Source organism: Arachis duranensis, chromosome 5 (assembly GCF_000817695.3).
Source record: "Arachis duranensis cultivar V14167 chromosome 5, aradu.V14167.gnm2.J7QH, whole genome shotgun sequence".
NCBI classification, from domain to species: domain Eukaryota; kingdom Viridiplantae; phylum Streptophyta; class Magnoliopsida; order Fabales; family Fabaceae; genus Arachis; species Arachis duranensis.
Genome location: NC_029776.3, coordinates 107,146,964 through 107,162,636, shown reverse-complemented (window position 1 = coordinate 107,162,636; position 15,673 = coordinate 107,146,964). Strand labels below are relative to the sequence as shown.

The window sequence follows — 15,673 nt, the reverse complement described above, 5'->3', positions numbered from 1 at the left end:
AAAATGGGAAGAAGTCATAAAGGCTGAATTAGACTCACTTGCAAACGTGAAGTTTTTGGACCTGTAGTCCGTACACCTGAAGATGTAAAACCTGTTGGATACTGATGGGTATTTGTGAGAAAACGAAATGAGAAAAATGAAGTTGTACGGTACAAAGCTCGACTTATAGCACAAGGTTTTTCACAGAGGCCCGGTATAGATTACGAAGAAACGTACTCCCCTGTAGTGGATGTGATAACATTGCGTTATTTGGTCAGTTTATCTGCATATCATAAACTGCATATGCATTTAATGGATGTGGTAATAACCTACATATGGCTTATTAGGTTGGGATATCTATATGAAAATCCCTGAAGGATTAAAGATATCTAAACCATCCAATGATATTCACAAGGGTTATACTCAGTCAAATTGCAAAGATCTTTATACGGTTTAAAGCAATCTAGACGAATGTGGTATAATTGTCTTACTGAGTATCTGGCAAAAAATGGATTCAAGAATGATGATATCTGTCCATGTGTTTTCATAAAGAAATCTGCATCTGGATTCATTATAATTGTTGTGTAAGTTGATGATTTAAATATCATTGGGACTCCTGAAGAGATTCCAACAATTATAAAAACTCTAAAAGAAGAGTTTGAGATGAAAGATTTTGGAAAGACTAAATTTTGTCTCGACCTGCAAATTGAGCATACAAAAAATGGGATCTTTATTCATCAAACAACATACATAGAAAAGATCTTGAAAAGATTTTATATAGATAAGTCACATCCCTTGAGTACCTCAATGATCGTAAGATCTTTGGATGTGAAAAATGATCAATTCCGCCTTAAAGAAGAGAATGAAGATATCCTTGGTCTTGAAGTACCATATCTTAGTGCCATTGGAGCACTAATGTATCTTGCTAATAATACACGACCCGATATATCATTTGCTGTGAACTTACTAGCAAGGTATAGTTCCTTTCCAACCAGAAGACATTGGAGCGAAATCAAGCAAATCTTTCGATATCTTCATGGAACGGTTGATATGCGATTGTTTTATCCCTATGGATCCAAGTCACAATTAGTTGGCTATGCAGATGTTGACTACTTGTCTGATCCACATATAGGGAGATCTCAAGCAGGATACCTGTTTACATATGGTGGAACAGCTATATCATGGAGGTCCATAAAACAAACGATTGCTGTAACATCCTCTATTCATGCCGAAATACTAGCGATTCATGAAGCAAGTTGCGAGTGTTTTTGACTCCGAAATTTGATCCAATATATTCTGTCATCATGTGGACTGATTGATCATAAGATAGCTCCAATTGTCCTATTTGAAGACATTAAATGTGATAGAACAAAGCATATTTCTTCCAAATTCTTCTTCACTCATGATCTTCAAAATCAAGGGACAATTGATGTCTAACAGATCCGCTAAAGTGATAATCTGACAGATTTATTTACAAAGTTACTCACAAAATCCTCCTTCGAAAGATTGGTACATGAGATTGGGATGCGCCGATTTCGAGACATTAAATGATGTCGGCAAGAGGGGGAGACTGTACTCTTTTTTCCTTGGTAAGGTTTTTTTTCCATTGGGTTTTTTCTTAACAAGGTTTTTAATGAGATAGTCCCATCACTAAAGGATATTATACTCTTTTTCCTTCACTAAGGTTTTTTTCATTAGGTTTTTCTTTAGTAAGGTTTTAACGAGTCATAATCCTAAATGGTCATCCAAGGGAGAGTGTTATGAGAAGATGTAGATGACCACGTATGACTTAGGTGGGCTAACTTTCTCAATGCTAAAGGAATTATTTTACAAGACAAAATGCAATAAATGAAGGTTGAAAATGAAGACACCTTTCATGTATAAATAGAAGACATCGTCAAATGCAATATACACACAATAAAATAAAGAGAAATTCTCTCTCTTTATATTAAACTTTTCTCCTCTCTCTTTCATACGTTACTAATATATAATAATAATAAATATATAAATTTCTTTTATTATTATATTATAATAATAATATTAATAAATATCAAAATTAAAATTTTCTATTTATACATCTTTATTTTATATTTAGTATATCTTTTATTTATTTTACAACAAATATATTATATTCCAAGCATTAGTGATGATATGGAATTATGGATATTCAACGAGTTACTGATTAACTTGCCTGAAAAGGTCAGTTGTAAAATTTAATTGTTTTTTTAATTTTTAGATTGTTCGAGTGAAAAACCTTAATAATAATTGCACCGACGAAGGGGTAGCAGGACAGGACGTCTACATGGGGCGGGCCCCATCCTCCCAATCGTATTCACATTCATTAATCACAACTTACTTACTTACCCTTCCTTCTTTCCCTTCTTTCTCTACCATACACTACCCTTCTTCATCTTCTCCTTCTTCTTCTTCTTCTTCTTCTTCTCTCTCTTAACACTATTAACGCCCACACACACCAACCACGCCATCGCAAACCCTTTCCTTCCTTCTTTCATACTTAGGCTTAGTCGGCGGTGCCCGCCTCACTCGCTCACACACATGTCGTCCTCCGGCGCCGGCAGGTACATGGCCTTCCCTCCGTCGCCGTCGCCCTCCCCCTCAGCCCCTCACTCCCCTCACATCTCCGGTCTCCGCTCTCCTGCCTCCTCCGCCCTCCTCGAGCACGACAAGTATTCTCTCGATCTCACTTCTTCCGTCCCTCATCCACTAATTTTCTACTTTCGAGCTTCCTTTTTTGTTCTTATTACTATTCTTCCTCTACCCTTAAGTTCTCTAGTTATAGCTGTAACTGTAACTGGATTTCGTGCTTTTCATATCCTGTTATTGCTCATGCCTTTTAAATCACCTGATCCAGTGGTTGACTCAATTTTATCCACAGAACATGCCCCATCTTGATAATTACAGCATTCATTCAATATTGTTACTTGTTACTTGTTAGCCCTACCTGCAGTGGTTTTGTTTTTCCTGTGAATTTGAGTCCATTTGCTTACTGGATACTTTTAACAACCCGATCTTGTTTCTTACACTACTGGGACATGACTTGACCATCCTTCACTTTCTTGTAGTTTCTCCAACTTCATCTTCTGCTAAACAAATTGTCAACTTACATATGGATTTTGGATCTTGAAAATAAACTTGTTTTTATGTTAAATAATGTCTTGATATCATCGGATGTTTTCCTTTTATTTTCAGATATCTCACTGAGTTATTGGGAGAACGTCACAAGATCAGTCCATTCATGGCTGTGCTTCCACACAGCTATCGATTGTTAAACCAAGGTCAGATCCCTTTCTAGATTATTATACATTATATTGTTGTTATTGTCAGTGCTGTAAGTAAGCTCTTAATCACGCCTTTCCCCTTTTTTTTCATAGTCTTTGCATAAATCAGATCTGCATTTTTGCTGATAACCCCTTTTTTCAGCGTTTAACTACTTGTGTTGAATCCCGGGAAGTGTATGAGGCTCAGCACCTTTGCTTTGAGCAAATCTAAGTTTGAATATTTTATAACTAAATCATTATTTTATCAGTTTTTTCTTTATAATGTTTTTAAGCTTCAGCCATGATACACTTTACAGATGAAGTTAAAGACATAGATGTATTTCTTCTATAAACTGTTACAAAGATATACTTTATGGCAACGAAGCATAATCTTTTCTACAACAGATTAGCATTTTCTTTGGCATAATATGTCGGAAGGTATTTTAAATTTGTATTCAATGGAATAAGTTATTCTAAGATCTTCAATTATACACCAACGAATTTCATTCCAAAGTAAATAATTTGGTCTTACCTGGCTGGAGGATGGTTGTAAAAGACTTGCAGTAGTAGATTCTGTAAATTTATTAATGGGAGTTACAGAGATAATAGAGGTTCTAGAACTACACTGAAGTATATGTGTGTTCACAATTGCATATTCAGATATTTATTAATTTGAGTAAATACCCAAATTAGTCCCTAAGGAATTTCAGATCGGACACTTTGGTCTCCCAACAACTAAAATTTCTTGAGAATTACTCCTGTTGGACAGACTGGTCTTTTCGTTGTTTTCAATCAAATTTTTAATATGCATGTTAGGTAAATAAGTCGCTAACTTTTATTATAATACAAATAGGTCCCAAAAAATATCACTATAAGATGAATTAGTCTCCTTTAAAAATGACGAAGAGACCAATTTGTCTGACGGGGGTAATTCTTGAAGACTTGTAGAAAATAAAATTTATTGGAGACCAAAGCGTCCGATTTAAAATTCCTTAAGGATCAGTTTGGGTGTTTATTTTATTAATTTTTGTATTACCTCATAAAGTTTGCTGAGATAGGAGAAGTATGGAAAGACATGAGAGTGTAGCATACATATGAAGTGTGAAAGAGCTATATGAAGGATTTATTGGCAATGATTGACTTGTTTAATACTGACCACTTTTTTTTTTTTTAAATTTCCAATGGGGAGTTGACTTTTTCTTTTGTGTGGGAATGTTTGTAATTTTTTTCTAAAATTTTTTGGGTTTTTTCCCAGAATGCAATTTGGTAGGAAAGGTTAGGAAGTTTAGTTGAATACGTTGGGAAGCTGGGTCCGATGTAGCTTCTATTCTGATTTATTAATATGATTTGATGGGAAACCTGTATTTGCTGCTTTGGGACTTTTAGCACTTAATAGACCTAGAATCTTAACCATTTGTTGCATTAGGTTTAGTTTAGTTAATTCATAGTAAAAAGATTCAAAAGACTTGGACCAAAATATGAGGCTGGAAGTCTGGAGCCATTATATTTATTGTCCTGGATCTATCATGTGTGTTGCTTTCTTGAGCTCAATTGGAAGTATAGGTTATTAATATTTTCCATGCATATAGTTTAGCCGTTTCTGTTTATGTATGAATTGCCTTACATTCAAAGAAGAAGAAATTTTGTATAATTCCTACTGAAGTGATTCAATATGTGCAAGAATTAAGGCTGTTAAACATCTTGGCAAGTGTTCATACTTAACATTTAACCACTAATCCCTTCTGTTATTATGGGTTTGTTATGATGGAGAAGATTTGAGGAAAATGGAGGAAATAAGGTCAAGTTAACATTTTTGTTTGGGGAATTTTTTAAAATGTGAAGAAACTGATAGATTACCTTTTAAAGCTTTATTGTAAGTTCTAACAAAACTTCTAGGGTTCCTGTAATTTGGATGATTTTGCACATCCACAGCTACAAGGAAAATTTTTCAAGTCCTATTCTACGTGCTTTCCATCCTGTTCATTTCATCTCTTCATTCATCTCCTTGCCCTCCTCAATTCCAATCACACCATTTGTTAGATCTCATGTTTATTATATACTTTTTTGACCACATAGATTTCACTTATCTGTTGGGTTAGTGTGTTCTTATTTGGTTATCATGAAGTTTAGTTTGTAGGGTTGTATTTATTCATTATTAATTATGTTATTTCCTCTAAGATATCAGCATAAGGAACAGTTTTGAGCCACTTGTTTAATATCTGTTATTCTGTTTACTAACATAAACTTTTATTGAAGCGTCTTTTCTTCTATTGTTCAATATCTGTTTTGTTTAATATCAGCAAGATGACACTTGACTGCATGGTTTACTAACCTAATATTTCTTGTGCACTGACTCAGAAAACATCCGTGTTGTCTATCGATTATGTAGTGGCTGCTAACTTGTTAACAAATGCTGACTGGTACATCTTATTCTTGAAAATTGACATTTTTGGAGCAGAAATTTTGCGTGTAACCACACTATTCGGGAATGCATCAGTTTTAGGTCAAAGTGGGCTTGAACATGCTAGCCCCCTGGCTACCGGAGGAATATTTTCAAATGGAGGTGCCGATGTGAATGGATGGGCATCACGATTTCAATCAGAAGTATGGATACTAACCATTAACATAACTTCATTTCCATCTAATTCTGTATTTTAGAAGTATTTCTGACACAATTCTTACATCTGATGCTAACTCTTGACATTTGTTCGAGTTATTGTAGCTCTATTTGTCTGTGACAGGTAGTGCAAAGCTAACATCAAGCTCTGACAATAATCTATAGCTTAGCTTCTGTTTCCTAAATCCTGCTAATGGATCTATATGTCTACTTTTTGCATTAACATAAATCAGATGTCAATACTCGTCACCATTTAGAGTTTCCTGCAAATGACAGATATGATGAACAGTTTCATCTGGATAAATATGAACATTTTAACATGGTTATCTTGATTGTGTTGTGTAGAATGCTAACACTAGCTACTTAAGGTGTTTGCCTCTTGTGTGGAAACAGTAAGTTATGAGGTTTGAGGAGATCACTTATCAGATATTTTGCTGAAATGGTTCATTATCCTGATGTCTCATGATGTGTTCAGTTTTATTTCCGGATTTAATTTAACATCTTATATTTTCCAACACACTGATCCTTTTTATTGATGTAGTTGCTATATATTTGCATTTTTTTCTTGTTATGGCTATTGTTAGACTGATAGTTACTCTTCACGTGTATATTTTTCTCTGGCGCAGTAGTAAATTTAATGTTAATCTGCATGGCAATGAAAGTCCTGCAAAATTTGTGTCTATGTTTGACATTTGGATTGAATCATGCAGATGCCAAGCTTGTTACAGTCTTCATCAACACAGAACTGGCTGAGTCCACAAGGTGGCTCATCTGGTATTATTGTTAAAAAGACAGTCAGAGTTGATATTCCTGTGGACGCATATCCAAATGTATCTCCCCGCTCCAATGTATATTTGAAATTTTTTTTGTTTAACATTTGATATTGACTTAAGCATTTTGCAGTTTAACTTTGTTGGTCGCCTCCTAGGGCCTAGAGGAAACTCCTTAAAACGCGTAGAAGCAAGTACAGAGTGTCGTGTCTTGATCAGAGGCCGAGGTAGCATTAAGGATCCAACCAGGGTAAGAAGAATCATTTCGTTGTTTTGTAATACATGATTCTTTATTCCATTATTTCTTATAAAGGAAATACATTATAGTTCATCTACGATAGTATTATTGCACGATATTTGAGCTGTGGAGAAGATATTTTTGTTGTATTTTATCAAATCCAAGTGTCCACTGACACCTGATTGACATTTCCTAAAAAAATTTTAAATCTGACACTTTGATCCTCAACAAATTTTATTACTTTAGAGGTCCTCGAGATGGATTGATCCTCCTATAAGGAGGACTAATTTGTCTTATGAAGGTATTTGTTGGGGATCTAATTGTCTTATAGTAAATTTTGTTAAGGATTTATTTGTCTAATACACCTATGAAAAATTTTATTGAAAGTGATAGAGGGACCAATCTGTATGACATGTGTAATTCTCAGGGACTTCCAAAGTAATAAAAATTCATTGAGGATCAAAATATATGATTTGAAATTCATTAGGGACTAATTTGGGTATATACTCAAATTATTATAATATTTTGTATAATTCTATTCCTGTGTTATCTGGATGTGTGTGACATATATACTTCCTTCTACTTCCTTCTGGTATCCGATGAACCCAGTAATCTAATGTTGATGCCAGCATTACTTTACATTCTGTAGGAGGAAATGATGAGAGGGAAACCTGGATATGAACATCTGAATGAACCTCTCCATATTCTGGTAGAGGCAGAATTACCAGTCGAAATCATAGATGCTCGCCTGATGCAGGCACGTGAAATACTTGAAGATTTGCTTAAGCCTGTGGTATGTACTTGTTGCTTAAGTCAGCATTGGCAGTAATGCATACCTTTGTTGAGATAGAGTTTTTATTGTTTGAAGTTTTCTACATTTCAGGATGAATCTCAGGATTTCTACAAGAAGCAGCAGCTTCGGGAACTAGCAATGCTCAACGGCACTCTTCGAGAGGAGGGTTCTCCAATGTCTGGTTCTGTTTCACCCTTCCACAACAACCTTGGTATGAAAAGGGCCAAAACCAGGGGGTAATGTGTTCTAAGAGCTTGTGTTAATTTTATACAAGAGCACATAGCATGCTACAGGTATTGCTGTTCAGCGGGTGCCCCGAGCTGCATCACCGTCGGGGCACTGGCACCACAGTGCCAGTTCTAACTTGTTCTATGTGCAGTGTGTTTATATTCCGTTTGAGAGAGGTTTAAGTATGGTAGCACGTAGTAATGGTCCACTTGAGTTTGGTGAATTCGCTATTTTGAGTTGATTAGGCGGTTTGCTTAGATATTCATCAAATGTGTTTTATATATGGCTTATATTTTAAGCTTGCGATGACAGTTTTGGTATGCTGTTGGAATTGTGAGGAAGATACTGTGTCAACTGTCCCCTGCTTGTGAGGCACATAACATAATATCTACTTTAATTCGGGTATGCTATGTATGGGTCATGTATTTGTAATCTCAGCTGTAGATTATCATTGTCAAAATGCATCTCATTTTCTATTGTCCTTACGATTACCATCATTATTACTACCACCTATTTGGGGCCTCCGAGGACGTTTAGCGTGTGTTCTTTTGGTTTTGCTGGGAACCAATTACAAGTTACAACCTCAAGAGCTTCGTTGTTCATTGTTCTCGCCAACGTATTATACCATATCTACAAATTAAAGGGACTCCTTGAGAGTACCCTGATCTTTTTTTGTTAATGTTAGAAGCAGAAACTCCATCACCAAATGGAACAGAAACAAAAGTGGAAAGGAAATGATTTGGTGAAGATATAAATTAAGTTATTTATTATTTATTATATTTTTTATGCTATAATCAAATATAAATAATGTATGAATTAATATTATCTGATATGCCTAAATCTTTTTTGTTTAGAAATAATAGGAATAAGTATTAAATTTAAGATTTTTAGTTATGAAAATTTTGATTTTGTATTTTAACTATTAAGAAACTTTTTTGTTTTTTAAGTTGAATTGAATAATTTCAAAGAATAAAATGATATAAAGAAAGAAAAAGGCAAAGAGGAAAGGTGAGAGGTATGAAGAAGAAGAAAAGGGACACACGGCCACCCCACAAGAAAACGTACGTAAAACAGATGCCACGACACCCCACCCTCTGTTACTGTTCCTAATTCCTAATTTCCTAGGCTTGCTAGATGCTTCTTCTGCTCCAACCTTCATAATTCACATCACTGTCAATGAATAATTAAATACCGGTACTTTACTTATTACTATTTTATATTTTATTATTTTTCAGCTTAGCTTCATGTAATCATAACTAACGCTAATCCATAACCCATTTGCCCACCTTCATGCAGATTCAACTTCACTTGCCATTTTAAGCTACTTAATTTCATGTGGTACAACCAGTATCTTATTGATTTGGATCATCAGCATAAAAATCTCTAAAGCAAAAAATCAAATTAAATGAAATCGATAAGCATATATAATCTTATCCTCTAAATTTCATGATAGTTGTTCTATAGAGAACTCTCTCTCTCTCTCTCTCTATATATATATATAAACTTAATGTATCTCTATAAATTATTTCATATGTATAATTTTTAATGTCGTTTAATTTATAGGAACAACGAAGATTAAATATCTCTAGTCGGAATATACTTTATATATACTAACAAATAGTGTCTATTGATTTTCATTTTTAATTGCTTTATTAAAAAATAAGAAAGGTTGAATTAAGATGTCATGTGAGTAGTTATTTTCTAGATTAAATTTCTAATTTGAAAAGAAATGATCAAGGAAAGTTGAATAAAGGAACAAAATTTGAATACCAACAGAGAGTAACCCATATATATACTGAAAAGAGTGGCATTTCTTTTAACATGATAAAATTATCAATATTTAAAATTTTAAATTTAGTACTAATTACTATTAATTTGAATAACAGACTAGACTTGGCTAAAAGTTATTGAAAGAAATGAGAATTTACTTATATATGAATCTCTTCTATTTTGAGTGTTTGGAAATATCTTTTTGAGGGATGAAAACATCAAACACCTTAATCAATTAAAACATATGGTATAAATATCAGCTTATATTAATATTGTTATTTAATTATTTAAAAAAAAAAAGAGAGAGAAGAAAAGAAAAAGGGGAATAAAGGAATATAGAAAAAGAAAGAGAGAATAATAATAATAATAATAATAGACATCATAGAAGGAAGCAGATGGATCCATAGTTATAGTCGCATAACAGCGTTAACGTAGCGTGTCACTTGCTCTCTCGCTCTCTCTCTCTCTCTCTCTCTCTCTCTCTCTCTCTCTGTCGAAATCAAATTCCGAAGAGGTACGCATTCGCTTCCACTCTTTCTTTCTGTAATTCTGTCGACGCAAAAACCATATAGATTAGAGGTAGTTGGGGTAGTTTGTATTGTCGGTTATGTTATTTGAAAGAAAAGAAGTGAGATCCGAAGAAAACAAGCATTGGCAAATGCCAAGTGAACTGAACCCAATTCAATGCGTTTATTTTTGGGTAAAGTAGGTGTCAGGTGAACGAGCTATAAATAAATAATAATAATAATAATTAATATAAATCAAAATAAATAAATTAAATGCTACCGCGGATCCAACCCATGATATTGGATCCTTCTTCTTCGTCTAATCATAACGCTCACATTACAAACTTGACATCCTTCTGGAGCTCACTTCAGCAGCAAGCACCCTTTTTTAACGCCCAAACCACCCCTCTTTCGTTTCTTTCCCAAATCTGTTTGAGGTGGAATTCCCATCTTCGATTCTGTTCTTAGATTTCTACATTTCTTATTGAGCTCAGGCAGCTAAACAACTATTTCAATTTCTCTTTCCTTCATAAACAGTGCCTTTCGCATTCTTTTTTCCTTATTGATAGATTTCCTTCTAGATGTTAGTGGTATTACATCGTGTCAATTTTATGAAGCTGTAAATTTATCCTCTCCTTTTTTTTATTGTTTAAATTTCTCTGTATAAGATTCTTGATGTATCAGTCCTAATCAAATAAACAGCTTGATGAAGTAGTTTATTGTAATTAGAGAATTTTTTAAGGCTTGTGTTCGGTTTCCGCAGTTTAGGCAATATGTAGAGATGTGTGATATGCTGTGGCTTTCAATCCCATAACTTGTTTAGCTGCCTTGATCATATATTAGGAAAATGAAATGTGTTATTATTGTGTATTCTAAATGAAATTCATACATCTGATTTGGTTTGCAGTGATCTCTGGAGCTGGAAATCATGAAAGGGTCTGCTCTGCTACGAATTTGATTTCATCGTTTTAACAGTTAAAACTGTTTTTGGTTTTTGGTTGCGCCAAACATGTCAGGTATGCTATCCTGTCTCTGCTGCTGTCTAATTTTTTATGGTTGTAAAGTGACGTCATGATATCTAATTTCTAATTAGTCACTCTTGCTTCTAAATTCTTCTGTGAAAGGCTCTGAAGGGCAATGTAGTCATGATGAAATCAGAGAGAGAAGATCAGATGTTGAGTACTTTGAAGATGAAAGGCAGCGGTCTAAAATTGGAACCCTCAAGAAGAAAGCAATGACTGCTTCATCCAAGTTTACTCATTCCCTAAAGAAAAGAGGGAAAAAGAAGATTGATTATAGGGTTCCCGCAGTATCCATTGAGGATGTGCGTGATGCACAAGAGGAGACTGTTGTCCTTGAATTCCGCCAAAAGCTAATTGATAGGGGATCTTTACCTCCCAGGCATGATGATTATCATACATTGTTGAGGTATTTCCTCACTTCATTAAAGTTCTTCCATCGCTCAGTGGACGACTAGCTTAGCTCCCTGTGGCAAATTGTTTCCCAATCATTTCACTTCCTGTTTAAAGGGTACAAAACGTCAATTGTTATAGTTTATTGGAATGTTAACTTTTAACTCACAGGCTCACACTTTACTTCCTGGTAGGTTTTTGAAAGCCAGGGACTTTAACATTGAGAAAACAATCCAGATGTGGGAAGAAATGCTTAATTGGCGCAAGGAATATGGAACTGATACTATACTGGAGGTAATGATTAGCAATGTTATGTCTTGCAACCTTAAAAAATAGTTGTTGCTTTAGACTGAATAGTTTAATGGTGTAACAAATAAGTGAATAACACAAATTATGTCTGTTTATCTGATTTCGAACTTCATACTTGGAACTATAAATTTAATTTAGGAAGACTGGGCTACATAGGAACAAATTGCACTCTTTGTAATATCCAAATATTTTATCTTCAGCATGTGTGCTATGCTAGATGATGCTTGATACATATTTTATTTGGCTCTAATGCAATTGTGATCTTTGAAGGATTTTGAATATGAAGAGCTGGAAGAGGTATTACAGTACTATCCTCAGGGGTACCATGGAGTGGATAGGGAGGGTAGGCCAGTTTACATTGAAAGGCTTGGGAAAGCTCATCCAAGCCGCCTGATGCGCATCACCACAATAGATCGATATTTGAAATACCATGTCCAGGAGTTTGAAAGAACTCTACAGGAGAAATTTCCAGCATGTTCTATTGCAGCAAAAAGAAAGATCTCTTCAACGACGACAATATTGGATGTACAAGGCTTGGTATGTTTCATTACACAAAATAATGAAGTGGGATAAATTTTTGCAAATATCTGGATGGGGTATTTCTGTTGATGTTTCTCCTTGTCTGCTTGGTAATTTATGCCGCTTTCGGATAGTAGTAGTTAGTTTATGTGCTTAATGCCTATACCTTAGCATTCTATCAAACATGAGGACAGGTTTCTTCATTTTAGGAACTGCATTGCTTTTATCTGTTGGAAGGTTTGTCTGATCAAAATTGACCTGGCACTTATTATGTATGGTACAGGGAATGAAAAATTTCACCCGAACTGCTGCAAATCTTTTGGCTTCCATGACAAAAATTGACAACAATTACTATCCTGAGGTTTTTGTCCCATCCCTTCCAAAATTAACTTGTATAGTTAGTCCTGTTCCTTTCTGTATAGAACTTTTCATGGAATTTGCAGACACTACATCGAATGTATGTCGTCAATGCTGGTCCGGGGTTTAAGAAGATGCTTTGGCCTGCTGCACAGAAATTTCTTGACTCCAAAACTATTGCGAAAATACAGGTAGAGAATGTAACATCCAGCTAATAGTATATCATATGCTCGTCTCCCGCATTGCCACTGATTTTATGTTAATTTCTAAAATTTTCAGATTCTTGAACCCAAGGCTTTGTCTAAATTACTTGAAGTCATCGACTCTAGGTATATATCTGTGCCTTCGTCACACTCACTTCATTTAAGTTCTATTAATTTTTAATTAATTTGGAATTTATAAATGAATTTGTACAGTCAGTTGCCAGACTTTTTGGGTGGCTCATGTACATGTCCTAATGAAGGTGGATGTCTTAGGTCTAACAAGGGTCCTTGGAGTGATCCTGATATAATGAAGGTAATGTTTCCTTTTATATATATAGTTTTAGTCCCTAATTGTGAGCTCTTGAAAATGTATCATGGTTTAGAATTACGGAGATAGTATTTGGCAACTAATGTACGTATTCTGATTTTAGCTTGTACATAACGAGGATGCAACATTTGTGAGGCAAACCAGCCGAGCGTCCAATGGACAACAGAAATATTTTCTATTGCACCCACTGAAGGCAAGTGCAGTCTTCTTGACATGCAAAGTTGGGAATATGACTTTTTAACGTCAACTACTTCACATATAACTTAGTATTATTATATGATTTTTGAATTCTTTTACTCAACTTCCAGGGACGATGCAGTGATATGTCAACAGCAGAATCAGGATCTGATATTGATGGTTACTCCTCTCCCCTTAGACAAAGGAGCTGTCCTTATCCTCGTTTACCCCCGGTTCATGAAGAGGTCAGTTTTGAAGCCTCATCTTCTGGTTTATTTTGAAATTACCAATTATGTTTCTTATCTTCACAGATTTCATGGATGTTATCTATGCTTATACGTCTTGAGCTCACCATCTTTCCTATGACAATGTGTAGGTCAGGACATCAGATCTCAATGGATACTATAGCTGTGATGATAGCGCTCTTTCACCTGATAAAATGATAGAAAGTGACCAATCTCCCCCCACATTAGAGCAGTCATTGCGAACTGCTGATATGGGGAATGTTGATAGTATGACAAAATCAGAAGGTATGATCATGCTGTGTGGAACCCTACTTGCACACCTTTATATTTGGATGGGGAAGTTGGAAAACTCCTGATGGCTATTATTCATGATAGGTTTAATTGATATCACTGACTAGTGTTTCAGCATGTCTTAATGTTCTGAAATCTCACTAATTTTGTTTTGTTGTCAGATACTTGGTTTAGCATAGTTAAGGAAAAAGTAGAGAGAACAAATTTCATGTACGTGTCAACAATGCTGACATCTTTCTTTGAAAGACTTATTGCATTCTTCTGTAGTTTAAGATTTGAATTTTGGAGGCCACAGAACATTGTTCACCCATCAATTACTGTGGAGCATAATATTAACAATTCAGCAGTTGTTGAAGCATCTTCTGAAAGAGAACATGTTCTTCCTTGTGAACGACGTCTTCAGAGACTAGAAAAAGTATTCGAGGAACTTAACAAGAAATCTGATAGTATGCCTGCCGAGAAGGAGCAAATGCTCATGCAATCCTTTGATAGGATCAAGTGTGTTGAGTTTGACCTTGAGAAGACCAAGAGGGTATACTTTGGCCGTCATCTAGAACTTTTGTTTATCACAGATTGTACGTTGTTTAAAATCCTGGTTTTACTGCAGGTGCTACATGCTGCGGTGATGAAGCAGCTTGAAATATCCGAGTTGCTGGAGAACATGCAGAAGTCAAGGTGTCGGGTAAGTTGGTTCTTTGGGTTTTCCGATTATTTTGTTCTCTGCCTCGAGTAAATGGTTGCAAACAAGAGGATCCTAGTGATCTCTTGATGATTTCACATACTTGTATTAATGATATACGGTTATTATTGCAGCAGAGGCGGCTATTCTGTTGAACCAGGATCCTGTCTTTGGCACCACACCAATTGAAGACTTGGTCAGGCAAATGGATACACACTTTGGCATTTTGGTCTAAACATGCTGGGACACAGTCCACTTTGTTTTATAAATATATAATGTAGATTTACTCATAAATCTTTTTTCCCTTTTGGTGGGGGTCAATTTTCACAGTAAATACTTAAATAGATGACAGAATTTGTAGTTACGCAGGGACAAGATGTTTAACTCAGTTTTAGACACTACTACAGAGAATGATGGATGACATTAAAGTTCACATTACAGGAAATTCGGAAGGAAAAAATGAAATGAAAAATAAAAAAGAAAAATTCCCTCCTCTCATCCTTTATTATCATTCCCCAATTTCAAACAATTTGTACTGAGTTATGCCATTAATTTTAGGAGAGAAAAGAGAGAGTGAGAGAGAGAGAGAGAGAGAAAAAAGGGGGGGGGGGGGGGGGGGGGGGACAATTGTAACAGCTGGCGATAGTTGAAACCCATAGAATTTTCTTTTATGAAGCATCAGCTAGCGTGTGATCTATATTCCTTGGATTACTACATGAGTTTGCTTTTGCAACTGGTTTTTATAATTTGAATAATAACGAGATTATATTGTTGTGGAATGGGGAAAGTAACGGTGGCAAATGGCAAAACGGATTCGCTGAATTAATGCGAGGCAGGTTGCTGGCTTGTTTCATTTAAAATGAAGGGGTTTGGTGGATAATCTGCCTCAAATAATGATAATAATAAATGTAAAGTGATCTGTCATCTATCAATAAACGGTTTCATATCGGTATTTTAGTAGCTAAACATTCCAA

General features: G+C 35.1%; 2 protein-coding genes across 2 annotated transcripts; both read left to right on the top strand.

Annotated features, from left to right (window-relative positions):
* The first annotated feature begins 2,365 nt into the window (after positions 1-2,365).
* Positions 2,366-8,388, top strand: LOC107491516 (KH domain-containing protein At5g56140). The gene is made up of 7 exons (XM_016112367.3): positions 2,366-2,666; positions 3,190-3,275; positions 5,716-5,861; positions 6,585-6,704; positions 6,778-6,894; positions 7,532-7,675; positions 7,766-8,388. The coding sequence occupies exons 1-7, from the start codon at positions 2,536-2,538 to the stop codon at positions 7,913-7,915; spliced, it is 894 nt and encodes a 297-aa protein (XP_015967853.1). The 5' UTR covers positions 2,366-2,535; the 3' UTR covers positions 7,916-8,388.
* Positions 8,389-10,421: 2,033 nt separating this feature from the next.
* On the top strand, positions 10,422-15,197 carry LOC107491514 (phosphatidylinositol/phosphatidylcholine transfer protein SFH13). The gene is made up of 15 exons (XM_021143679.2): positions 10,422-10,616; positions 11,087-11,195; positions 11,304-11,607; positions 11,786-11,885; positions 12,171-12,437; positions 12,703-12,780; positions 12,863-12,967; positions 13,056-13,105; positions 13,193-13,292; positions 13,411-13,527; positions 13,616-13,729; positions 13,861-14,014; positions 14,182-14,552; positions 14,628-14,702; positions 14,834-15,197. Exons 2-15 carry the CDS (start codon positions 11,189-11,191, stop codon positions 14,852-14,854), a joined length of 1,863 nt encoding a protein of 620 aa, XP_020999338.1. The 5' UTR covers positions 10,422-10,616; positions 11,087-11,188; the 3' UTR covers positions 14,855-15,197.
* Positions 15,198-15,673: the final 476 nt, after the last annotated feature.

What these genes read in the sequence shown, in the direction of transcription:
- LOC107491516 (XM_016112367.3), top strand. Translation starts at nt 2,536, where the DNA reads ATGTCGTCCTCCGGCGCCGGCAGGTACATGGCCTTCCCTCCGTCGCCG. An exon ending in GCCCTCCTCGAGCACGACAA is followed by an intron (nt 2,667 to 3,189) that starts GTATTCTCTCGA and finishes TTTTATTTTCAG; the next exon opens with ATATCTCACTGAGTTATTGG. An exon ending in GCATTAAGGATCCAACCAGG is followed by an intron (nt 6,895 to 7,531) that starts GTAAGAAGAATC and finishes TACATTCTGTAG; the next exon opens with GAGGAAATGATGAGAGGGAA.
- LOC107491514 (XM_021143679.2), top strand. An exon ending in GATTATCATACATTGTTGAG is followed by an intron (nt 11,608 to 11,785) that starts GTATTTCCTCAC and finishes ACTTCCTGGTAG; the next exon opens with GTTTTTGAAAGCCAGGGACT. An exon ending in GAACTGATACTATACTGGAG is followed by an intron (nt 11,886 to 12,170) that starts GTAATGATTAGC and finishes TGATCTTTGAAG; the next exon opens with GATTTTGAATATGAAGAGCT.